Source organism: Caretta caretta, chromosome 3 (assembly GCF_965140235.1).
Source record: "Caretta caretta isolate rCarCar2 chromosome 3, rCarCar1.hap1, whole genome shotgun sequence".
Classification (NCBI taxonomy): domain Eukaryota; kingdom Metazoa; phylum Chordata; order Testudines; family Cheloniidae; genus Caretta; species Caretta caretta.
The window spans coordinates 146,725,213-146,750,647 of record NC_134208.1 but is presented as its reverse complement, the minus strand read 5'-3'; the positions used below and the strand labels follow the sequence as shown (position 1 = coordinate 146,750,647).

Sequence of the window (25,435 nt, the reverse complement as noted above, 5' to 3'; positions counted from 1 at the left end):
AGACTAACACGGCTGCTACTCTGAAATCTGTCTTTACCTTTGGTGGAAACTTAACAGCCAGTGGGTTAGGTGGAAGAGTATTCCATTCCACATGGAGGCTGAGGGGCTGAACAAGCACAATTTGTTTCTCACCCTTATCCCACTAGGAGTTTCTCCCATTACAATTCATACCAAAGGAAAGCGCAAGTTAAATGTAATGCTCAACACTGGCTGAAATCCATTACAGTTCATGACCAAGAGTTCACACCAGGAGCTTGTAATTCAACACTTCTTTTAGTTTGGCTTTCCCTTATTGGACAAGAGAAACAGGGTGAGGCAGCAGAGAAGCCAGTGAGTTCATATGGAAGAGTTCCTTATCAGCCTCCTCCTCCCTCTCCTCCCAAAGAAAACTAGAGACACGGTTTAAGGGCAGAGTCTGGCAAAAGGCAAAGCAAACTCCAACCATGGCTATGAGCCGCTTTGCTAGGGAAATAGATGCAGTTCTTGATGCAGCTGAAGGGAAAAAAACCGAGGAGCTGCTGATCTCGTACAAGGGGGTGCTATACCCAAGTGTGTTGTGTTGCGCTGAGACCTTCCAAGCATTGGACACCATGGAAGTTAGAAAAGATGATGTCTTCCTAGCTGCTTATCCTAAATGCGGTAAGTCTGGATTTTTTTGGTGCAAAATTGAAAGAAAAGTGCTTAGATGTCAAATATATGTGATCATTTTCTAAGAATGCAGAAAAGCACTGAAATTCAAATGCTACATGCAGTAGTAAATCCTCATTTGTCACAGGGAAACAGTGTGCTAGTGAGCCATGTGTTTTCCTCCTCCGTAATTTCAGATGTGTGTTTATTCTAGCAGCGATAGACATGCTGCTGGCTGTAGTAACTTAAATACAAAGAATCATGCAAGATTATGGTGAGCTTAAATATACAAGTGTAAGGAAATTTTAAGCTTTTGATTCCTATAGTTGCTGTAATTCTGCCTTTTTGTGCCTATGTAGCATTATACCTTCATATATATGGTAAAGAGATGGGGGTCAGTCCACAGAATTCAGAGCCAGAACAGAATCTGAACTGCCCCGAAACTTTGTTAATAACACACGAATGGCAGGCTTAGAGCTGTACACTGGTATAAAGAGGCACGGACCCCATCACTAGTTTAGAACAGACACAGACAAGACAGTTCAGACACAGGTGGGGGAGGGTGCAGGAGCTCCCGTTTGGTGCTCAGGGTGGGGATGTGGGGGGGTGCAGGAGTCAGGGCATGTGGTGTGGGGGTGCGGGCTGGGGTCATGAGGGTGTGAGGGGGGTGCAGGAGTCAGGGCAGAGAGCTGGGGGTGTGGGCTGGGGTTGCTCCCAGCCCTGAGCGGCTCACGGCAGGGGGCTGGAGGGGGTATGCCCCCTTCCATGCCCTTCCCCAAGGCCCCGCCCCCACCTCTTCTCTGCTTCCTCATGCCAGCAAACAGCTTATCAGCAGCAGGGAGAGAGAGTGAGGGGGAAGGGAATGCAGCACACTGGGGAAAGAGGCGGGGGAGGGGGGAGCTGGGCTGCCAGCGAAGCCTGCCCTGCAGCAGCAGGACAGAGCCCCGGGAGAAGGCAGCACCAAGCTTCTGCCCCCATAGGAGAGAGCGGGGAGCAGAGAAGAGCAGCCAGGGCCCCTTCCGAGCGTGGGCCCTTTAAATAGCCACTGGAGCCCCTCCGCCGCTACCCCAGGGCTCCAGCAGCCAGGCTCTGGTGGAAATGTAAAGGGCCCAGGGCTCCAGCCGCTGCTGGGAGCCCCAGGCCCTTGAAATTGCCGCCTGGGGAAGCCAGGCCACCCTGGTACAGCACACGGGCTCTTGCCGGTATGCCATACAGGGGCGTACCGGCTTACTTGCACCTCTGTATGTAGGGTTCTTATTCAGCCAGAATAACACAAATCAGGAAAATCCATGGCTACATTCTCTTAATGTAGCTTAACAGTCAACTGTAAAGAAACAGGAAAGGCATCTCTCATACCTCCAGAGCTCACTGTCCTGGTTTTCATTAGCCACACCCTGTCTCCGCTTCTTGTGAAAATAAATCAGCCCTTTCCTTTTTTATGAGTCTGAGCTTAACTAGGTTCCTGATTGCCCTGGCTGTGGGAGACACTCCCAGCTGGGATAACAAAACCCATGATGGGATTTAACCCTCATGTTCCAACTTGCTGTCCTGCTTGGCAGAATCTCCCCCTCACACACCAGTAGGTTAAGGGTGCAATAGCACCACTTTTGGGGGATACATGTGTCAGGGTTTCGTCCCCACTCTGAACTCTAGGGTACAGACGTGGGGACTCGCATGAAAGACCCCCTAAGCTTATTTCTACTAGCTTAGGTTAAAAACTCCCCAGGCACAAATTCTCCACTGTACCTTGGGTTTCAGTAACGCTGCCACCACCAAGTGATTTAACAAAGAACCAGGGAAAAGGACCACTTGGAGTTCCTCTTCCCCCAGCAATCCCCCCAAGCGCTTACACCCCTTTTCCTGGGGAGGCTTGAGAATAATATCCTAACCAATTGGTTACAAAATGATCAAAGACCCAAGCCCCTGGGTCTTGGAACAATGGAAAAATCTGTCAGGTTCTTAAAAGAAGGATTTTATTAAAAAAAAGAAAAAGAAAGGTAAAAATCATCTCTGTAAAATTAGTTTGGAAAATACTTTACAGGGTATTCAGATTCAAAACACAGAGGATCCCCCTCTGGGCAAAACCTTAAAGTTACAGAAAACAGGAATAAACCTCCCTCTTAGCACAGGGAAAATTCACAAGAAAAACAAAAGATAAACTAATCCGCCTTGCTTGGTTTACCTATACCGGTTGCAATATTGGAGGCTTGGATTGGGATGGGTTGGAGAAGATGGATTTCTGTCTGGCCCCTCTCAGTCCCAAGAGAGAACAACCACACAAAACAAAGAGCACAAGCAAAACCTTCCCCCCTCCCAAGATTTGAAAGTATCTTCTTTCCGCATTGGTCCTCTTGGTCAGGTGCCAACCAGGCTATCTGAGCTTCTTAATCCCTTACAGGTAAGGAGGAATTCTAGGCTACCCGTAGCTGTATGGTTATGACAACATGCCATTCAATACCCTTATCGAAGCTGTTCTTAGCCCAAGACTGATGATTTTTTCAGAACACTTGGTAATATTTAGGCTGGTGTCTGTTTGGCCCAGATCCACAAAGGAATGTAGATGCACAAACTCCAGACTTAGGTACCAAAGTCCTAGTTTTAGGCACCATTCCAATTTACAAATCCCCAGTTCAGCTGCTGCCTATGCTATAGACAAACTAAATTTACTCACCACCTCAATTTTTGCTGTAAAAGTCTCCTAGACACCTATGTTTCTTCCTCTGGGCAAATACACTGAGGCCTCTGGGAGGCACCCAGATGCCTACCTCACACCTAAGCCCTTCATGATCCTCAAGCCAGAGGCAGATAGGCACTGTCCCAGCTATCTCATCTGTAGGGCCTGATCCATTAGGTGTCCTCAGAGGCAGCCTAATTGCACAAAATGACTTGGGGGGGAAGGGGACGGATTATGTTTTTCTAAAAGATACGTTCTAGGAATTCTTTGGGGGATGTTTATGGCCTGTGTTATACAGGAGATCAGACTAGATGATCACAATGATCCCTTCTGGCCTTGGAATCTATGAACCTTTAGCCTAGTGTTTAGGATACTCACCTGGGATGTGGAAGATTCCCAGATGAATTCCTCCTCTTCCTGATGAGAAGAAGGAACTTGAACTTGGCTCTCCCAGACTCATGATAGTACCCTTGCAGGGATCGTGTGATTGTTGGACAAAGGCATTCCTCTCCCAGTAATACTCTTTTTTTGCCACAGATAGTTACTCCTGAGCACAGCCCGTGCTCTACTCTTCCCTGCCAACCCAAAAGGAAACATATGTGTAGTAACTGAGCTGACTGGGGAATAGAGAAAGAGCAGGTGGCAGTTTGAGGATGTTGCAGGGAAACCTTATCTTCACTTCTCTGTTCTTCAGTCTTGCAGCAAAGATCTCCTCCTCCTACATGAAGGAGATTCTGTGTAGCAACAAGATCTGAGTCACTGCACGGCAATAAAAGACCCACTGCACCAAGTCTCAGAGCCCAGGTCAATTGATTCAGGCTTACAGGACTTGGGACACGGAGCTAAAAATAGCAGTGTAGACATTTGTGCTTGGGCTGGAGCCTGGGCTCTGACACCTTCTTCCCCCACTGTGGGATTTCAAAGCCCAGGCTCCCCTGAACCCAGATGTCTACACTGCTATTTTTAGTACCACGAGCCTGACTCAGTTGACCCAGGCTGTGAGATTCAGTTGACCCAGGCTATTGGTGCCATGGGTTTTTTATTGCAGTGTAGGCATATCCTTACACTGTGTTCACAAGCTGTACATAGCAGAAGCAGCAGCCTTAAAGTGCTTACAAGGGTTGCCATTATATGCACATAGGCAATGTAAATAAAGTACAGTTGTGCGGGGGATATATAACTTAACTTGTAATTGCCAAAGCACAGGATTTCATTCTCGCCCCCAATGTTGCATTAAAGAGACACACTCAATGTAAAAATCACACTTCTGTCTGAAAATTGTGTACCTACAACTGTTACAAGTTATATAATGGAACACCTACAAGTTATATGGAGGACTAGTATACTGACTCTTTAGAAAGTTATGCTAGATATTTAACAGGCTACAGTTCTGAAATTCCTGCTTGGCTCCTTCTAACAGTTATTTTATGTTTCAGGAAGTAATTGGATTGAACACATTTTAAATGACTTGATATCCGCAGTTCTAAGGGAGGAGGTACCACGAATAAAGCATTTACAAATTCTTGAATTTGGAGTTCCAGAAAAATTTCAGGTCAGCATGGACTAATTCAGGAAGTTTATTTTTAGCATCTAGTATTTTTTTAAATGTCTATATTTTACAGTATCTCATATAAGTACAAAACACTTTACAGAGAGGGTATACACTTCCATATCAAGTAATTTGAAGTTAATTCTCTCAATTACTTTTTGTATGTGGGAACATGTTATAAAAGATTAAAACACGGGCAAACAAGTGTGATTTGAAATGAAATTGACTTTTGTGTACTAAAAGAACAGAACTTAATTTTAACTCTAATCTGGACCTCCTACTGCTGTATTAGAATTTCCAATCCTTAGTGTCAATTTTGAGTGCAATATTTTAAAAATCTTTTGAGAAGAAAAGGTTAATGAAGTCATTAGCTGATTATTCCTGATTTCTATCCATCCTAGTTTAAGGTGTGACTTTTCCAAAGTGAAGTCAAGCCTATGCCTAAGGGCTTGGCTACACTTGCAGATGCAGAGTGCTGGGAGTTAAACCGGCCTTTGGAGACCGCAGGAGGGAAAACGCTGCCCTGTGTTTACACGATCAGCTGCAAGCACAGTGGTATGGCCACATTAGTAGCTCTTGCAATGCCACCGAGAGCAGTGCATTGTGGTAGCTATCCCAACGTGTAAGTGGCTGCAGCGTGCTTTTCAAATGGAGGAGGGGGGTGGAGTGGAGTGTGACAGTTGTGTTGTGTGTATGTCGGGGGAGAGACAGTGTGTTTTGGGGGGCAGTGTGTGTCAGCATGCTGTCCTGTAAGTTCAGATGGCAGCAGACCCCCCCACCCCCCACCTCTTTCTCACACACACATGCCTGGGCAGCAGTGGCATTCCACAGTAATGGTTTGCTTTGTGTCCCGGAGAAGATAAACATGCTGCCTGTCAGAAATGGAGCTTTGAAAGGGGATATCCGCTTGCCTGCAGCCATTACAAGCTACATACCACACAGACTATGCTGACAGCTTGTGCCACACCCTCTCAAAGAAACTGCGGAACCACCTGATCAACATCCTCTACAGCAAACAGGGAAAGATTAAGAATGAGCTCTCAAAACTGGATACTCTCATAAAAAACCAACCTTCCAGAGTTCAAAACAATGAGAAGAGTGGCCACTTGACTTCAGAGGATTATGAGATGTTTCCGGAGGCCAATCCCAGTGCAGTAATGCAACACGTCTCTCAGCAAGCTTTATGCTTCTCGTGGAGGTGGATTGCCAGGAGCGCTCCAGCTGCAGAGTCCAGGCGCTCTAAGTGCCTTGCCAGTGTGGACACCCAGGGCCGTCCCTACCCAGAAGCAAAGTACGCAGCTGCTTAGGGCACCAGCAGATTTGGGGCACTAAATTTCCTGGTGACCTAATAAGCTGCGTGCTGCTCCAGCCCCTGCTCCGCCTCTTCCTCCTCTGCTCCACCTGGCTTCTTCCCACTCCTGCTCTGCCCCAGCCCCGCCCCCACTCCACCCCTTCCCCAAAACCCCTGCCCCTGCTCCACCCCAGCCCCGTCCCCACTCCCCTGAGGACTGCAAGGAATCGGGCCCGCACTTACCAGCGGCAATAAGTAGAGCGACCCGGCCACAGTGTGCTCCGCTCCGCTGGCTCCCAGCCACACTGCCAGTGAGTGCTGCGGGGCTGTTCCCCCCCGGACCCCAAGACTGGGAGCCCAGGGAGCAGAGGAGAGTGGGCTGGGTCTGGGTCACTCCACTTCCCGCCACCCCATAAGTGTGGGGTCGGGCCTGACTGCCCTGTACTCACCGGGTGGCAGGAAGTGGAGTGATCCAACCCCAGCCCGCTCTGCTCCGCCGGTGAGGGCTGGTGGGTGGTTCCCCCTGCCCCTCCCTGCAGAGGCCTGGGGCCCTACACAGGCCCCCCCCTGTGGGGGGTGAGGGGGGCCTGCGTAGGGCACCAAAATGGCTAGGGATGGCCCTGTGGACACCTCAGAAGTTAGGATGCCTGGGGCCGATATAATGCACTCTAACTTGCAAGTGTAGCCAAGCCCTATGTCTTTGCAAGATCAGGGGAATGTGTGACTCTAACAGTGTATATGGCTGTGTGTGTGTCTATATGTTATAATTGCAAACCATGAGTAGTAACACCTGATGGACTGTTACTTTTCTTTATGTGGTTTTATAAGTAATGCACAAGATTGGGAGTCAGAGTTAGGACATCGCTAATGACAGCTCTGTGTCTGGCTTCAGGCGAGACATTTCATCTCTCCTCTTCAGTTTCCTCATTTGTAAAACAGAGATATTATTTATTTTTGTCACAGAGGTGCTGTGAGACTTAATTAATTACCGTTTGAAAATATTTAAGAATCTCAGTTAAGAGATCATATGGGCTGACAGCAATGGAGCAAAACCTGAGTAAAATCTGAGACAGTGTTGCAGGACTAAGGGTATGTCTACACTGGCAGAGTTACTGTGCCGGCAGTTTCAGCGCCGCTTAGAGAGCATTGACGAGAAACTGCTGTTGTGTGTTCACACCGTCAGCTGCTTGCGTAACAGTGTGTTCACACTTGTGGCACTTGCAGTGGTATTCGGAGCGGTGCACTCTGGGCAGCTATCCCACAGAGCATCTCTTCTGCTACTAAGAGTTGTGGGAAGGCGGAGGGGGTTGCGGGGCATCCTGGGTCCTGTCCCAATGCCCTGTGATGCATTGCTTCGCATCCCAGCAATCCCTGTGCTTCTGTCTGCATTTGGCGCCTCATTGACCTCGCCACACGTAGTAACTATGACCCGAGATTGCTTGTGGCATTCACGGAGGTGCTGACCACAGTGGAATGCTGCTTTTGGGCTCGGGAAACAAGCACTGAGTGGTGGGATCATCCTGCACGTTTCGGATGATGAGCAGTGGCTGCAGAACTTTCGGTTGAGGAAAGCCACATTCTTGGGACTGTGTGATGAACTCACACCAGCCCTGTGGTGCAAGGATACAAGAATGAGCGCTGCCCTGCTGTTGGAGAAGCGCGTGGCGAGTGCACTGTGTAAGTCGGCTATTCCAGACTGCTACCAATTGGTCACTAACCAGTTCGGAGTGGGAAAGTCAACAGTTGGACTCAGGTTGACAGAAGCGTGCAGGGCCATTAACCACATCCTGCTCCAAAAGACTGTGACTCTGGGCAACATGCATAACATTGTGGATGGCTTTGCACAAATGGACTTCCCTAACTGCGGAGGGGCGACAGATGGCACGCATATTCCAATTCTGGCACAAGACCAACTAGCCACTGAGTACATTTATCGGAAGGGGTATTTCTCTATGGTTCTTCAGGTGCTTGTGGATCACCGTGGGTGTTTCACGGACGTTAACGCAGGCTGGTCCGGAAAGGTGCATGACATATACACCTTTCGGAACACTGGCCTATTCAGGAAGCTGCAAGCAGGGACTTTATCCCCAGACCAGAAGATCACCGTAGGGGAAGTCAAAATGCCCACTGTGATCCTGGGAGACCCCGCCTACACCTTAATGCTGTGGCCTATGAAGCCATACATGGGACACCTGGACAGCAGCAAGGAGCGGTTCAACAACAGGCTGAGCAAGTGCAGAATGACTGTTAAGTATGCTTTTGGCCATTTAAAGGCCCGCTGGCGCTGCCTCTATGAGAGGCTGTACCTGGCCGATGACAATATTCCTATGCTTATAGCTGCGTGCTGTACGCGCTATAGTATTTGTGAAGGAAAGGGTGAAAGCTTGACACAGGGCTGGACCACTAAGGCTCAGTGCCTGGAGGCTGAATTTGAACAGTCAGAGACCAGGGCTATTAGAGGGGCGCAGCATGGGTCCATAGGATCAGGGATGCCTTGAGGGAGCAATTTGAAGCTGAAAGCCACTAAGATTTGTTGCTATGCTCATGAGAGCAGTTCTTGTAATGCCAGGAGGTGATTGTGATTGGTGCAGACGATGCACTATGAAAGTGTAAGGAAACTGCCTGTTCCTTTGTGGGGCTCTCTTTGCTTTCAATTAATGGAATAAAGATTGCTTTCACACCAAAACAATTATCTTATTAAAAAACAACCGGAGGAGAGAGACAAACAAAAAAACACATCAGCACTGTGGGGGCTGGGGGAAGGGAGGGTCCCAGGATTGTTAAAGATTTGGGTATGTCCAGGTATCATATCCAACCTTCTCCTTTGGAGTACAGTGCAGCGGGTACTGTACTTCAGTAGGGCTAAACTGCAGAGGGACGAGTGTTGAGTGCAGTTGAGTGCACTGGGAGTCCGGAGGGCTGGACTGTGGCGGGGCAGGAGTGGAATGCAGCGGGTACAGACTAGAGCCAGGAGGTTGATAAGAGTGTGTTGGCGGTGTCTGGAGGGGGGTTGCATGGGAAAGAGTTTTGTGACAGTGGCTGCAGGGGAGGGTGAGCGAGGAGCTGCTCAGTTTGCAGTGCTAGTAATGCCTAGAGTGTGTCCGCTTGGCGCTCCATAACGTTTAATAGCCACTCCGTAGCTTCGTTCTGGAGCTCCACGTTCTCCTTTCAGTCCCTCTTCTCACTGTCCCTCCACTCCTTCAATTCTTGTGTTTCGGCTGCAGAATGCATCATGACCTCATGCAGAAAGTCCTCTGTAGTTCTTCAGGGCTGCTTTCTAATTCTGTGCAGCCTTTTAGCCGGTGATAACAAAGAGGGAGGCTGGGCTCCCAAGGTCATATCTGTGAAGCCAAAATGCAACATTTTACAGAAGCAACACACAGACCACTGATTTAAAACCCAGCCACAGTTCACATACCTGTCACTAACTGGCTGACCCCAGGCAAGCACACATGAGCCACGACCCCCAAAATGGTGAGTAACTGTAGGGGCAGGGGAAATCAGTGTTCCAGAACTGTACTGTACACTGGGCATGTGGCTCTTGGGGAGAACCAGCACTGTATGGGGGGGCCTTACATCATTACTATCCCCACATTTTCCACAGGCTGTGTTCGTTTTGGAAGATATCTCGCTGCTGAGGGTTAGAAGGGAATCAAGGGAGGGTCTTCTCCAAGACTGCGGCTTCCGCCCTGGCCCTTATGTGGCTCGCCTGTGTGTGGCAATGATCCGTCCCCCCCCCCACCCTAGTGACGGCAGAGTGGCGCGGGAAAGTTACCCTTAATGGGGCAAGAAATCAAGCAGCTCTGCCAAAGAACCTGTGGCAGTGGGTTGCCCAGTATCTCCATGAGATCTCTGAGGCAGATTCCCGTGAAGTGAGGGAGTCAATCAACACCCTCTTCCGCCGCTCAGACTAGGCATTTGGTGGTATGCACATCATACAGATGCAAACCTGCTTTCTGCAACCCTTCTGCCCCCAACAACTCACTTCAGCGATTCCCAAAATCAAATCCACTTACCAGGGGCCTCCTCTCCTGTTTGCACTTTGCCAAGATCCGACAGCTGTGACTGGCTAACCTCCTGTGGGGTAGAGAAGAGCTCCAGGCTGCATGCATCTCTGACCTCCGAGTTGTCCTCTACCTCTGGGTCTCCCTCCCCCTCCACAGCTCCTGCACTTTGACCCTGCGTTCCACAGCTCCTGCACTTTGTGCAGGCGTTCCACAGCTCCTGCACTTTGACCTTGCATTGTAGTGTGTCCTGGTCATGGCCCCTTTCTGTCATGCATCGTGAGATCTGTCCGTAGGTATCATAATTCCTACAGCAGGAGCGCAGCTGAGACTGGACAGCCTCCTCTCCCCAAATGCCGATGAGGTCCAGCAGCTCGACATTGCTCCAAGCAAGAGATCACCTGGTGCGTGGAGCTGCATGGTCACCTGGAGAGATGCGCTGAGACCACTGCAGGCGTCACCGAGCAAACAGGAAGGGGACTTTCAGAATTCCCAAGGAATTTATGGGGTGGGGATGACGCTTGGTCACCCGAGGGCAGGGCAGTCAAGTTCAAACCGATGACCAGAGAGGTGAGGACAGGCATCGTGGGACACCTCCCGGAGGCCAGTCGCAGCACTGTAATCGACCAGGAGGTCTACACTGGCGCCGTGGCGCTGTAGCCCCGGCGCAGAAAGCTCCAAGCCTCTTGTCAGGGTGGTTTTTTTACAGCGCTGCAACTGCACAGTTTCTGCGCACCCAGTGGCGTGGCCGTGCGTGCACCTCGGGAGTTACAGCGCAGAAAGCTGCTTTACTCCGCAGAAACTTGCCAGTGTAGACAAGGCCTAAGGGAAAATCCCTAAACAGGAGGAACTGGTGTACAGCAGGAAAAGCAGTGGCTATTCCAAGATACAAGGGAGTAGCCAATATAGCCTGTTGTTCTCCAGTTTAGTACATGAGAAAATTCACTGCTCATGCTTATCTCTTCCATGATCTACCCTGGAACTCTGCTCTACAGTGCACAGGAGGGTGTGGAGTCCCTCTGTGTTTACGTGTGTGTTTTCTGCAGCGGCAGCCACCGGTGCATGTTCTTTTTCTGTTGCAATGGCACAAAAGCTCGCCTTTATAATTATAATGAATTAAGAGCAAGAACAATGCAAACAGCTTTCTTTTTTTAACTATCTGGCCTACGTATGCTACCTGCTTTGTGACAATTTTGAAATCTGCTAAAAATGATAGAATTCTGCAGAAACTAGGCTTTAATAACAATGCCATCTAGATGACATTATGAAGGACGAGAAGAACCAAGAAGAGAGACTACAATTTAACAATTACCAATAAAAATTCTTTCCATGCAAAATAGATGTTTAGATCAAATTTACACTGTGACAGACTGGATCACAGAAATCCCTTTGGGACTGCCAACTGATGTGCTGACACTACCCAAGAGCCCGGTTCCCATGGCAGCTTAGGACTTGAGTGTCCTGCCTGGTTTGAGCCAGACATGCTAGCCTGCTGCAAACCCAGACCCAGGTCTGAACCACATCCCCTAAACGCTGCAGGCGTAACTGAAAACAGCTTAAGAAGTGTTCCTGTCTCTAACACTCAGATGCCCAGATCCCAATGGGGTCCAAACACCAAATAAATCCGTTTTACCCCATATAAAGCTTATACAGGGTAAACTCATAAATTGTTTGCCCTCTATAACACTGATAGAGAGATATGCACAGCTGTGTGCCCCCACAGGTATTAATACATACTCTGGGGGGATTAATAAGTAAAAAGTGATTTTATTAAATACAAAAAGTAGGATTTAAGTGATTCCAAGTAATAACAGACAGAACAAAGTAAATGACCAAACAAAATAAAATAAAACACGCAAGCCTGTGCCTAATACAGTAAGAAAGTGATTACAGATGAAATCTCACTCTCAGAGATGTTTCAGTAAGCTTCTTTTACAGACTAGTCTCTTTCTAGTCTGGATCCAGCATTCACTCACCCCTGCTATTGTTACCTTCCTTTGCTCCAGTTTCTTTCAGGTATCCTTTGGGGGTGGAGGGCTATCTCTTGAGCCAGCTGAAGACAAAATGGAGGGGTTGAAATAGACTTTCTCTTGTGGGTGGACACCCCCTCCCCGATATAGAAACCATCTACAAAATGGAGTTTTGGAGTCACATGGGCAAGTCACATGTCCATGCATGACTCAGAGCTTACAGGTGGCAGCCATTGTTCACATGCTACCTTCAACGTCCTCAGGCAGACTTCTTATGTGGATTGAAGTCTTCCAAGAACCATTGTCTGTTAAGTGTTTCTTGACTGGGCACTTAACTTGCAAATTCCTTTCTAAAGAAGCTGACCAAATGTCTTACTAAGGCAACTTACAATCAAACAAGTACACAGCCAACATTCATAACTTCAAGAACAAAAACGATACATGCATACAAATAGGATGAATATATTCAGTAGATCATAATCTTTGCAGAGATATGTTACATGGCCTATTTAGCATAAAACATATTCTAGTTATGTCATATTTACTTTCATAAGCATATTTCCATAAAACATTATGGGGTGCAATGTCACATACACATATTATAAATTGTCAACATATTCGAGGTAGATATGTTGTGATTCCTTTTTTTTCACATATTCTTTTTGTTTTGATTTAGAAAATAAAAAGTTTACCTTCGCCACGTCTTTTTATCACACATCTCCATTGTGATAATATTCCCAAGGCTGTTTTGGGGAGTAACGCAAAGGTAAGTGAGCATTTTAATATTTGATATTATTCACTTTCCAAGCAACTCCCAGTTTTCCTCTGGCAAAAGTTCTCTACAGGATTGCCTGGAAAACAGGAATTCAGTTTCACAAAAAAATTCAAGGTTACAGCATTTGGTTTTGTTCGGCATTGGGATGTAACCAAGAACGGTGGAATTTTTTTTGTGAAAAAACAGATTGAGGAGAGCAAGGACTTGAACCTGGGTCTCTGATGTTCCAGGTTAATGCCGTAACTGTTGGGACTTTGGCTATTCTGAGATGTGTGTGTGTATGCCTCTCTCTCCCTCCCATTTTAACCAGAAATGAATAAATTTCTGGGAAAACTTTTGGCCAGTCAGCATTTTCTGGTGAAAACCATTTCACTGTAAAATTCCTGACCAACTCTAGTTCTCTACTTCGCTTTTTCAGATCCCACAATCTGACATCTTTCACTATAAAAGTGGAATTCAGTTTTTACTGGTTGTTGTTTGTAATTCACACAAAGGTCAAATCTTAGATCCCAGCCCTGCAAGGTGAGCTGTATAGGATAGCCCTTATTGCTCCATGGAACCCCCATGAAGTCGTAGGGGCTCCAAGCAGGTGTAAGGTCTCTCCACACAAATCAATTTGCAGGATTGGGGCCTCACTTTCCAAATTTCAGTTCCTGTAAGAGCTGATACGTTTTTAATGCAGGACCCTTGAGATCAAAGGTTACCTTAAAATACCAAAGACTCATGTGCCTTTGCTGTTTTAAAAGGTACTGGTGTTACTTCGAAATCCAAAAGATGCAGCTGTATCCTATTACCACTTCTACAACAAAAATCCTGGGCTTCCAAATGTCAGCTCCTGGGATGAGTTCTTTCAGAAGTTCATGAGTGGAGAAGGTACAGTTATTAGATCTTTGCTATGTTTCTCAGTGGCGTTTATAAACACTCTAGTACAGTGTTCTCAACTCTTCTTTGGTCTGCAGTCCAAAAAGGGAATCTGTGATCATCATGTTAAAACTAATCCCAAATGGATTCAAACTAATGATCTGGGTTGGAGAGGGCAGGGGAGCTGGTGCTAAGGAGTCAAAGGTGCTTCACTCTTCTTCAACCCTGAGCAATGCTCAGCACTCGGAGCATTGCTGTGGAGATATTCAAATGGTCAGGATGGTGAAGTATACAGGGATTCCACTTCATCCCTAGCACACAAAGGGTAAACTCCAGCTTTCCTTTTCTTTCTGGCAGGCATTATCCTTCTTGTGATTTCACATCTTAAAAACTAGATTTATGAGTGAGTTTCTCCCCCTTTGTTCTCAGCTACTTTTTTCTCTTGCTTTCATTTGCATCTCAGAGCAGGGGTACACATTTTAGAGCAATTCAAAATAAAAGTTTGGGGTAAAATTTTTAAAAATGCCATAGTGACTTAGGAGCCTAACCCTCATTGACTTTCAGTGAGACTTAATCACCTAAAGGCCATATTTTTAAAGGCATATAAGTGCCTAAAGATGCAGATAGATGCCTAGCGAGATTTCAAAAAGCACCTAGGTACCTAATTCCCATAGACTTCAAGCACTTTTGAAAATTCCACCTGGCACCTATCTGCCCATTATATCGAAATCACTTTTGAAAATGGGATTCAGGTTTTCTAAATCTCTTAGGCACTTTTGAAAATTTGGCCCTTTATTTATAATTGAGCAGAGGTTTGAGCTACAACTGAAATAGATAAACCCCTTTCTGTAAACTGAAGAACTCAGTATTAGTCTCACTATCATCTGTTGACAAAGAGCACTATTATGCTGGAAAGAACAGTATTCCAAAGAGCGTTCATGCTGTCAAAGCAATGGGAGCAGACATGAGTTGCAGATTTCCTGTCATGTCAAGAAGCTTCATAGCAATCGGGCTCAAACAGACTCAAGGAAAACGACAGTGAGAGCCACCCTGCATTTCAAGTGAAGTTCTCTTGTAAAGGGGAAAAAGAGATTGTAAAAATGGCATAGTGGATTTTGTACACATCTCTTTATTACTTCCAGATCAGAAGTGCTAGGCTTACAAACAAACAATGTTTTATGTAACTGCCAGCTCCTCAAATTCCATCTGGGATTTGTGAATCAAGTTGGGCTCTTTCCTTCTTCAACACCGCTGCCAGTGATAAGGACTCTGCAGGCCAAACTGCACTCTTAGTAAGATCTGTACAACCCCACTGGCCTGTCATGCCAATTTAGCAAGCTATTTTGATGATGACGTTGCACAAAATGGAATAGATTCCAGCTTGTACTCTCCTAACTGTGCTGATTTGGCAGAGTTTAATGCTTTTCACTCCTTTTAAGATGCATTTTATTTCAGAAAGTAAGCAGAGAGGGCACTGTATATACTTAGGAAAACAGACCTGTTTAGTAAGAAGGTGCCTTGTTTTACATACTCATTTTGCAGAGAACAGCACTTTAACAAAAGTCAAAGCCAAACCCTCTGTCATACGAGCTACTCTGACACTGAGGTGCATTTCAGGGATTTTGAGAAGTTGCTGACAGTATAATACAGTGTCTATGTACGATATAAGCAAAGTCTCTTTATTTCACCCCTTTTTTTGTGCACTTCTGTCAGGAAAGAGACCAGAAATCAGCTGGATCTGTCCGGCTGAGAAATCCCCTGATGTAGGAGAGCTTTCCATGGATGCAAAGCTGGCATTCTTGATTCTTGTACTATTCTGCCGCTATAACTGGCACAGGGGTGGTGTCAAGAGACTAATCTTAATTGGTGAATAGTTCCTTGGGGACTTTGCCACTTACCATAGGTTAGAGTAGCCTCTAGGCTGCTTGAAGTTACCGTGGAGCCAGGTCTGAGCTGGGCAGAGAATCAGGGAACCGTAACCATAAACTGCCTTACAGCCCCTGAAGCAAATGGAGGAAATTTAATATAGCAAAGAGTCTGTGCCATATTCTAGTAAACAATTATTGGAAAATAAAGTATACTGGTAGAAACTAATTGTTTATATTTTGTAAGGGCCTATCCATGCAAGCACTTATGCATGTGAGTAAAATTTACTCACATTAATAATCCCACTAAAGTAAAGGAAATTATTCGTATGGTGAGTGTTTGCAGGACCTTAAATCTGTGTTGTTGGGGTTATTTTTTTTTAACTTCGCCATTTCATAAGTGCAATGTTAGCCTGGTTATGTGATAGATTGAATATACACACATGGCTGCGTTACTGATTACTACAAAATGTATTCAAGAATTAATTTGTTGTAAACAGATTTTTTTTAAAACTTGTCATGTAGAAACGGTATAGCTTGATTATGTAAAAATAGTTGGAAGAAGAAAGTGAAAAGTCAAGTCTGGAGTGAATGACTTCCAAAATAACATCTGTCCCCTCCTCCCCCCAAAGAAAAAGAAAAAGGAAAAAAAAAGAACTAAGAACAGCGTACTGAAGGATTAGACGATCTAAGCTCTCCAGGACTCTATGTTGAAGTTAACCTATACATTTCATCTTGGGGCAATTTAAATATACTTTAAATTATCTTCTGTTTTTGACCTGTCTGCCTTAACTTCATTTTAGTCTGCTGGAACTCATATTTTGACCATATTCTTGCCTGGAACAAACACATGGATAAAGAGAATATCATGATCATCACCTATGAAGAAATGAAAGAGGTAAATATGTGTAGAAAGTTAAAAATGGAAAAGACTTATTAGGTCTTGTACTCAGTTCTGATACAGAATTGCTCCCTTCAGTATATTCTCAAGCATCTTGTCCCATCCAGTTTTCATTTTGTCCCAGGCAAAACCTTATTGTGCAGAGAACAGGTATATGATGTTGCAGCCTGTTTTCCCACTGGCTACTAGCCCTTCTTTCTGCAGCCCAGCTCCCTCCTCAAGCACGAAAGCCTTGATCCTGCAACATTAAGCACGTGCATGAGAGTGGTCCCATTGACTTCAGTGAGACTGTTCACGTGCTTAAAGTTAAGCATGTCCATGTTAGCAGTTTGAGGATCTTAAACTGTAAATTCTCTGGGTTAGGTAATGCCAATGCTTATATAGAACAATACTAATTGATGTGGCTAGATAAATGATATCAGTAGTAATTAATACTAAAATAAAGAGATCCATGCAGAAGATTGAGAGCATTCACTTAACACATTGCCATTTGGGAAGGGAGGCACATTCCAAAATCTTATCAAAAGTAACCACCATTCCTGCAACTTCCTGCTGCTGAACCGAATATATTTCTCTAATGTTCTGCCCTTTATATGGATGAGAATATTATCAACTACATTCATTTGACAAGATAGAGGGAAAATGTCTGGCATGTTTGCTTTAACTTATACATAACTCTATCGCATTTTTGTTTTTCAGAACTTACCTCAAGGAGTGAAACAAATAGCTGAATTTTTGGGGTTCTCTCTGCCTGAGGAGAAGATTCAGTCTATTGCAGAGAATGCCACCTTTGAATCAATGAGCAATAAATCCCAAGAAACACATGGAAAATTTGGTCCCATCCTTTTCAGAAAAGGTACATTTATACAGAGCGATGATAGTCCTAGAGTTTAGAACAGGTATCCAAATTGGTCATGGGAGCTAATTAACATTTAAAAGGCTTGATAAGATGCATGACTGTTGTGACCATTTCAGGAGCTCCCAAATGCAGAATTAATGCATTTAATTCATAGCTGATAATGAATTTTCTTCTCCTGAAAATGGACATCCCTAGCTAGATTATCACTCAGGCACTGAATGCTGTTCTTTCAAAATATGAGCTCTGTGGAAAATACCTTGGTTGTAAAAGGTGCATGCATATATACCTGTAAAATTTAGTGCAAAGGGTTTTCTTTAACCTAAAATTTTAAGAACACCATCCACATTGAAGCCTCATATTGATTTGAAATGTGGTAATAAGTTCAGTCATTCCAACTGTTTGTGTCAGCATTTCATTGTTATCTACCGCTACCTGACAGGTGATCTTATACTTCCAGGAATATTTATGAGTTTATTTCATTGTTCTTTTGCAGGTACTGTTGGAGATTGGAAGAATCTGTTCACTGAAGCTCAAAGCCAAGAAATGGATGCCAAATTTGAAGAATGTTTAGCAGGAACGAAACTGGGAGCCAGGCTAAAATATGATAAATACTGCAAATATTAAATCCTTGAATATCAGAATGACATTAGCATTTACTCAGAAACATCATCTATTTTACTACCTTTTGTTTGAGAATGTAGAGATTAAAATAATTAGCCTTTCACGCAAGAATTTTCACACAAAAAACAACCAAACCCAAGACACAGTAAATAAGGCTAGTGGTCCAAATACTGCCCATCTGTGACTTATTTAGGCTTAGAATCTCCTGTGCATAGTGGCACATGAGGCAACCCACTTTTCCTACTGCTGCCTGTCCAGAACAAGATATTTGACTCAATTGTAAATTGTCTCCATGATGGCAACAACTTTTGCAATTGTCTTGCAATAGGCCATTTTTTCTCCTTCATGCCTTCTCTTCCCTCCAGGTGGAATCCAATAGAATGCTACGACTACACTATGCAGCTTTTAGCAACACGGCTGTGCCGCTATAGCCGTGCTGCTAAAAGCCGCGCAATGTAGCTGCTGTTTGTCGTCAGGAGAGAGCTCTCCTGCCGACAAAAAAATTCCACCCACAACGAGCAGCAGCAGCTTTGTCGGTAGGTTCACACCGGCACTTTTCGTTGGTAAAACTTTTGTCGTTCGGGCTGGCGGTTTTTGTCGTTCAGGGGGTGTTAAAAAAATGTTTTGCCAACGAAGTCCCAGTGTAGACACAGCTAAGATATACCTTTGTGCTTCTGCCTTGTGGTAGCCTGATGACATTGTTGGGGACACTGGGGCATGGCCACTAGGTAACTCGAGGGGATGGAAGACAACGAGTGTCGATGAAGCCCCCTCGCACTAGGCCCAAGTGTCCTTGGCCCCCTGCCTGGAGGCACTCACAGCAGTTATGCTGAGGATCTGCAACAATATGTTGCAGAGTCAGACTGCCTGAAACTAAGCAAGGCCGAACAGGGCAGATATGAAAGAACAATGCTGAATAAAGCAGCATTTGTATGGTATAACAAATGAGAACAAGGGAACTAGCTGGGAACTGGATTGGCTGGCTATATGGATACTTAGGGCAGCTTGCTATTGGATAAGTATGCTGGGAAAAAGGATGTATAAAAGCCTGTGTAACTTCCTGCTCTGTGTGCAGGATTTGAGATTCTATTCTCCCTGTACCTTTTTGCAGCGGCAAATAAACTTTTCTGCTTCTCCACCCCGTTGTGATTATTGGGTGTAGCACAACGGGTCGCGAACCAACCTCAGCTGTTGTTTAGCCTCTCGGCACTGGGTGCCGGCAACAGCTTTTGGCGTCCCTGGGTGGGCGACGAGGCTGCTATTTAGCCTTGCCCGGACCCCTCCTGGAGGTCGAGGATTGCGGCGAGAACCGACGCCCAGCGCGCACCGGTGAGTTCATTGGGGGCCTCGGAGGAGACGCAATTTGATCGACCCCTGAGGGCACAACGGTGAAACGCACTCATATAGTGGAGAAGCAACTGTGGACGACGGTGAGGAACCGGTCCCTTGGATAAGGTAGGAACCTTTGGAAATCCGGCTTGTTTGCTCTGTTGGAACCTGGGGACGCCCAGAGTTCCCCTGTATGTATGGGACAGGGACAGAGCTCGGGGGTTAGGGCACGGTGTACGCCCCTAGAATGCATTCTAGCAAACTGGAAGGTATTTGGTGCGGATCCAATGACTAAGAGCCAATTAAAACGATTCTGTACAGTTGACTGGCCTCAATATCAACTAGAGGACCAGGAGTGGTGGCCACCAGGAGGGTCAATTAATTACAACACAATCCTTCAGTTACTCCTGTTCTGTCAGAGAACAAGGAAATGGAATGAACATATGTATGCGCATTTGTTTCTGACTTTATGTACTCGACCAGATATTTTACAGCCCTGTAATCTGACTCCGACTGGTTCGGTAGCAGCTAATGTTATTCCCCAGACCCCCACCCCCACTGTAATGGCAGAGCCGGTGTCCCCTTCGGCCCCTACACCCACACCTTGTAAGTCCCCAATGGTTGGCCTATACCCCTTAATCACCGAAACTAAAGTCGCCCGGTCTGGATCGGACAGGTGTCCGGCCACGACTATGCAGGTTTATACTCATGTGCCCTTTAATCCTGTGGATTTGGCTGCTTTCAAAGCACAGGCAGGAGAGTTTTCCACCAACCCAAGCAGGTTTATATCATTCTTTGAGGGGTGCCTCTGCAGCCACAAGCCGGACTGGGATGATTGTAACGTCCTCCTGCGAACCCTACTGTCTGAGGTTGAAAGACAACAGGTTGTGTCCAAAGCAAGGGAGGAGGCGCAGAAACGGTACGACCGGGATCGTATTAATGTCCCTGACCCGGATGCACAAGTCCCCCGAGCAGACCCCAGGTGGGATCCAAATGATCACGGGGATATGACCCGCCTTACCACCTATAAGGAGTTGCTCTGGCTCTGGGCCAGCCAGATCTCTCTAAGCCATTTCAGTTGTATGTACATGAACGAGAGGGGGTGGCCCTAGGAGTGCTTACACAGCTGTTAGGAGCATGGAGACGTCCCGTGGCTTATTTTTCTAAGCAACCTGATCAGGTTGCGAAGGGTTGGCCGGCATGTTTACGGGCAGTCGCAGCTACTGCCCTAGTGATTGAGGAAGCCGAGAAGCTAACATTGGGAGGGGTTATGCAAATCTATACTCCCCATATGGTCCGAGCCTTATGGATGCAAAGGGAGGGCTTTGGCTCACCCAGGCTCGGATTGCTCGGTACCAGGCTAAGCTGTTAGAGAACTCTGAAGTCACCTTACAGCCTTGCCCCTCCCTTAACCCAGCCACTCTCTTGCCAGAAACAGAGGAACAAAAACATGACTGTTTAGAGATCATAGATGTCCAGTACTCCAGCCGTCCAGATTTAAAGGATATACCCCTCCCAAATGCAGATTATGAGTGGTACACTGATGGTAACAGTACTGTAATAGATGGGCGGGTTATGCTGTTGTGCCCTCCATGACACTGTGGAAGCTGAAGGTTTGCCTGCTGGGACCTCTGCCCAGCTTGCCGAACTAATAGCCCTGACCCGTGCACTTGAACTGTCAAAAGGAAAGCGGGTCAACATTTTTACTGATTCAAAGTATGCTTTTGGTGTGCTGCATGCTCAGGCTGGCCTATGGAAGCAAAGGGGAATGCTGACAGCCCAAGGCTCCCCAGTCAAGTATGGGCCCCAAATCCTCCAGCTCCCAGAAGCCATACAACTTCCCTTGGAAGTGGCGGTGGTACACTGTAAAGCCCATCAAAGGGAAGATCAAGATGTGGCCAGAGGTAACGCCTGGGCAGATAGAGAGGCTAAGCATGCTGCCACCCTGCCATCCCCTCAGACTGAGAACGCCCATATGCATGCCCTTATCCTATCAGTAGGGGAGCTTCCAACCCCTCAGTACTCTGGGGAGGAGAGACAGCTAACTGACAAACTCAGTCTCCGGGAAAAGGAGGGATGGCTTCATTCCCCGGAAGGGAAGGTCCTCTTACCAAAGGGCCTGATCCGGCCAGTGCTGCAGAAACTGCGTCAAACCACTCATGCTGGCAGGGAAGCACTTATCCAGCTAATGGGAAAATACTTTATCACTTCTGGACTCCGACCCCTGGCTGCCCAGGTACAAGCGGACTGCTTAGTCTGCCAAAAGAATAACCCCCGACCGGGACATCCTGTGCCACCAGCTGCCCTAGAACCCACTCCGGGCCCCGGACAAGTGTGGCAAATAGACTTTACTGAAAAAAGAAAAGGAGTACTTGTGGCACCTTAGAGACTAACCAATTTATTTGAGCATGAGCTTTCGTGAGCCACAGCTCGTGGCTCACGAAAGCTCATGCTCAAATAAATTGGTTAGTCTCTAAGGTGCCACAAGTACTCCTTTTCTTTTTGCGAATACAGACTAACACGGCTGTTCCTCTGAAACCAGACTTTACTGAGTTTCCCCGGACCCAAGGGTTCAAATATCTCCTTGTCATAGTGGATCGGTTCAGTGGATGGCCAGAAGCCTTCCCATGCCGTAATTGCACTGCCAAAACAGTGGCCCTCAAGTTTGTTAAGGAGATCATTCCTCTCTTTGGACTCCCCCTGTGGATGGAATCTGACAACGGGACACATTTCACGACAAAAATCATTCAAAGCGTCTCATATGCCTTACAGATCCCCTGGAATCTCCATACGCCCTGGAGACCGCAAGCCAGTGGTGTAGTGGAGCACACCGATCAGACCCTTAAACGGCATCTCTCAAAAGTGTCCCAAGAAGCCTCACTGCGATGGCCTGATGCTTTGCCCCTCGTCCTACTCTGTATCCGCCTTCTCCCTAAGGGTAGATTAGGGCTTAGTCCCTTTGAAATTATGTTTGGAAGGGCATGGCCTATGAATGGCACCCCGGTTCTGTCAGGGGAATGGGAGCTGGGTAACGGTTTTTTGTCACAGTATATGTGTTCCCTGTCTGCTGTTCTCTTGTCTCTTCACAGGTATACCAAGGATTCCCAGCCTCTCCCCTTGGACTCTCCCGTCCACTCCTTACAGCCCGGTGACTCCGTGCTTGTTCGTACCTAGAAAGACGAGCCTCTCCAGGAAAAGTGGAAAGGACCCTGCTGATCTCCCATACAGCAGCAAAGATCGAGGGACACAAGAACTGGATCCATCACTCTTGTCTGAAGGCAGTACCCGCGCCCTTGTCAGCAGAACAGTGGACCGTCCAACTTGCTGACTCCTCATCTAGTGACGATCTCGGGCTAAAGCTACTGTTTAAAAGACACAAATAGTGGGCACCTTAACGCTAAAATTGGCCCACCCAGGTACTGGAGACCCTGGGTTAAAAAGACTCTGGTGATAATTAATTGGGTAATATTGTTATTCTCTGTATTGTTACCCAATTATTATTATTATTTGTTATTGTTAATATTATTGTGAATAACCCATTGTTATTCTCTGTATTGTTATTTCCAAACCATGCATATCGGGAGCATAACTCCTTTGTTTCGCTTGCGCACCACGTTGCTACTTTAACAAACCAGACTGATTGCTGGGTATGTGCTCCAACTCCACTGTCCCCCAAAACGGGAATGCCCATTGACATGCTGCCCTTGATCCTAGCAGAATTAGCCGCCACCAAAGAGCAGGAAAGAACGGACTCGCCGTTCTGAAATAAGACCTCTTTACAGCAAGCCACCTATCAGGACCAGGAATATTCAGTTGCAGTATTCACTGAGGGAGTGTTATGTTTTACCCGAAACCAATCTGATCACTATCCTGTGGGGAAAAGCTCCTGTGTTATTACACAGTGGGCTGATGGGTATTGGATAAAGACCAAAAGGGGAGGCCAACAGTGTGGGTGTAATGGTTCCTCCCCTTTTAGGGAAACTCTTACAAATAATCTTACCACAAAGGAAAGGAAATATAAATATAAAAGGAAATATAACTTGCCGTCCAGTAAATATTGCCAATGTAGCAAGCCAATGGTGGGTTTGTAGTGGTCCCTATGGCGAGTGTAATTTGAACGGCGCAATTAGAAATGCCCCCACTTGTACCCGATCAGGAGGATGGGATGCCCCCTTAGGGGCATATGAACTGTTTGGAAAAGCAGCTTTAAATATCCCAGGAATCCTCTTAGGAAACAGTCCTTACTGGGCCCTACAGGGTCACTTTTTTGTATGTGGCCGAAAGGCTTACAAGGTGCTACCAGCCAACTGGACAGGTAGCTGTTATATAGCTCATGGAGTTCCTCATCTTTCCATAACTGCCACACTGCCCAAAGGAAAGATTAGAAATGCCCGAGACACCTCTGTTGAGTCACGAGAAAAGACCCTGCGGTGACTGACTACGGCATTGGAGGGCAATATGAAGAATTCCCTTACAACCGAGAAGCTTGTAGGGTGCTCTGTACTGGGAATAGCGCCACTGTTTACCGGGCCAGCCATGGCATGCATAGGCCGCTATACTGTAAGGCTGCAAATGGTACTTGAGAAAGTGGCCTTAGAGTTAGAGGACTCGGTTAGTGATTTAGGGTCAGCAGAAAAACATTAAATAAAGAGGTACAGCAGCTCAGGACGTTTTCCCTCCAAAACAGGCAGGCTTTGGACTATCTCTTGGCATCCCAAGGAGGGGTTTGTGCCCTCGTCGGGCCCCGATGTTGTGTATATGTAAATGAGAGCAGTTATGAAATCTATGAAAAGGTGGTACAGGCTGAGGCCCATGCCCGAGCCGAAGCACAGGTTGCCTATACTGCCCCAGAGAGCGATTGGTTGCAAACCTTGTTTTCAGGCTGGGGTTTGTCGTTTTGGCTTGGTGGTTTATTTAGCCTGTTATTGAAACTTCTCTTTCCTGTATTGCTTGTATTACTGGTATTATGCTGTGCAGTATCATGTGTCAGGGCCCTTTTGCAAAAGTTAATAAGTCATTCTCTTCAGGGCTATCACAAAGTGCTTATGCAAAGTCCTGTTGTAAAGACATAAGTAGCCCAAGTGAGAAAACTCAGAGCCAAGGTTGTTGAGTGTTCTCAAAGGAGGGAGTTGTTGGGGACACTGGGGCATGGCCACTAGGTAACTCGAGGGGATGGAAGATCACGAGTGTCGATGAAACCCCTTCGCACTAGGCCCAAGTGTCCTTGGCCCCCACCCTTGCCTGGAGGCACTCACAGCAGTTATGCTGGGGATCTGCAACAATATGTTGCAGAGTCAGACTGCCTGAAACCGAGCAAGGCCGAACAGGGCAGATATGAAAGAACAATGCTGAATAAAGCAGCTTTATGTATGGTTTAACAAATGATACAGAGAACAAGGGAACTAGCTGGGAACTGAATTGGCTGGCTATATGGATACTTAGGGCAGCTTGCTATTGGATAAGCATGCTGGGAAAAAGGATGTCTAAAAGCCTGTGTAACTTCCTGCTCTGTGTGCAGGATTTGAGATTTTATTCTCCCCGTACCTTTTTGCAGCTGCAAATAAACTTTTCTGCTTCTCCACCCCGTTGTGATTATTGGGTGTAGCACACCGGGTCGCGAACCAACCTCAGCTGTTGTTTAGCCTCTCGGCACCGGGTGCCGGCAACAGTGTTGTGAAGCCCAGTACTATAATGGGGTTCAAAAGGGAGCTAGATAGATTGATGGAAGATAGGTCCATCAGTGGCTATTAGCCAGGATGGGCAGGAATGGTGTCCCTAACCTCTGTTTGCCAGAAGCTGGGATTGGGTGACAGGGCATAGATCACTTGATGATAACCTGTCTGTTCGTTCCCTTTGGGGCACCTGCCATTGGCCACTGTCAGAGGACAGGATACTGGGGTTGATGGACCTTTGGTCTGACCCAGTGTGGCCGTTCTTATGAGAGGAAAATTCTGCGCCTTAATGATGCATTTCCCATAATTTGCACTACACTGGTGGCAAGCTGCAGATGAAGACTGAGAAGGTGTGCTTAAGAGTTATTGCTGCTTGCATGTTCCTCAGTGTGTAGATATCTGGGCTCAGGCTGGAACCAGGGCTATTGGACCAGCAA

General features: G+C 46.5%; 1 protein-coding gene across 1 annotated transcript; it reads left to right on the top strand.

Moving 5' to 3' along the window:
* Window positions 1-318: 318 nt before the first annotated feature.
* LOC142071614 (sulfotransferase 6B1-like) lies at window positions 319-19,135 on the top strand. Its single transcript, XM_075126996.1, has 7 exons — window positions 319-639; window positions 4,738-4,853; window positions 12,792-12,881; window positions 13,637-13,763; window positions 16,420-16,514; window positions 17,217-17,373; window positions 17,870-19,135. Exons 1-7 carry the CDS (start codon window positions 444-446, stop codon window positions 17,998-18,000), a joined length of 912 nt encoding a protein of 303 aa, XP_074983097.1. The 5' UTR covers window positions 319-443; the 3' UTR covers window positions 18,001-19,135.
* Window positions 19,136-25,435: the final 6,300 nt, after the last annotated feature.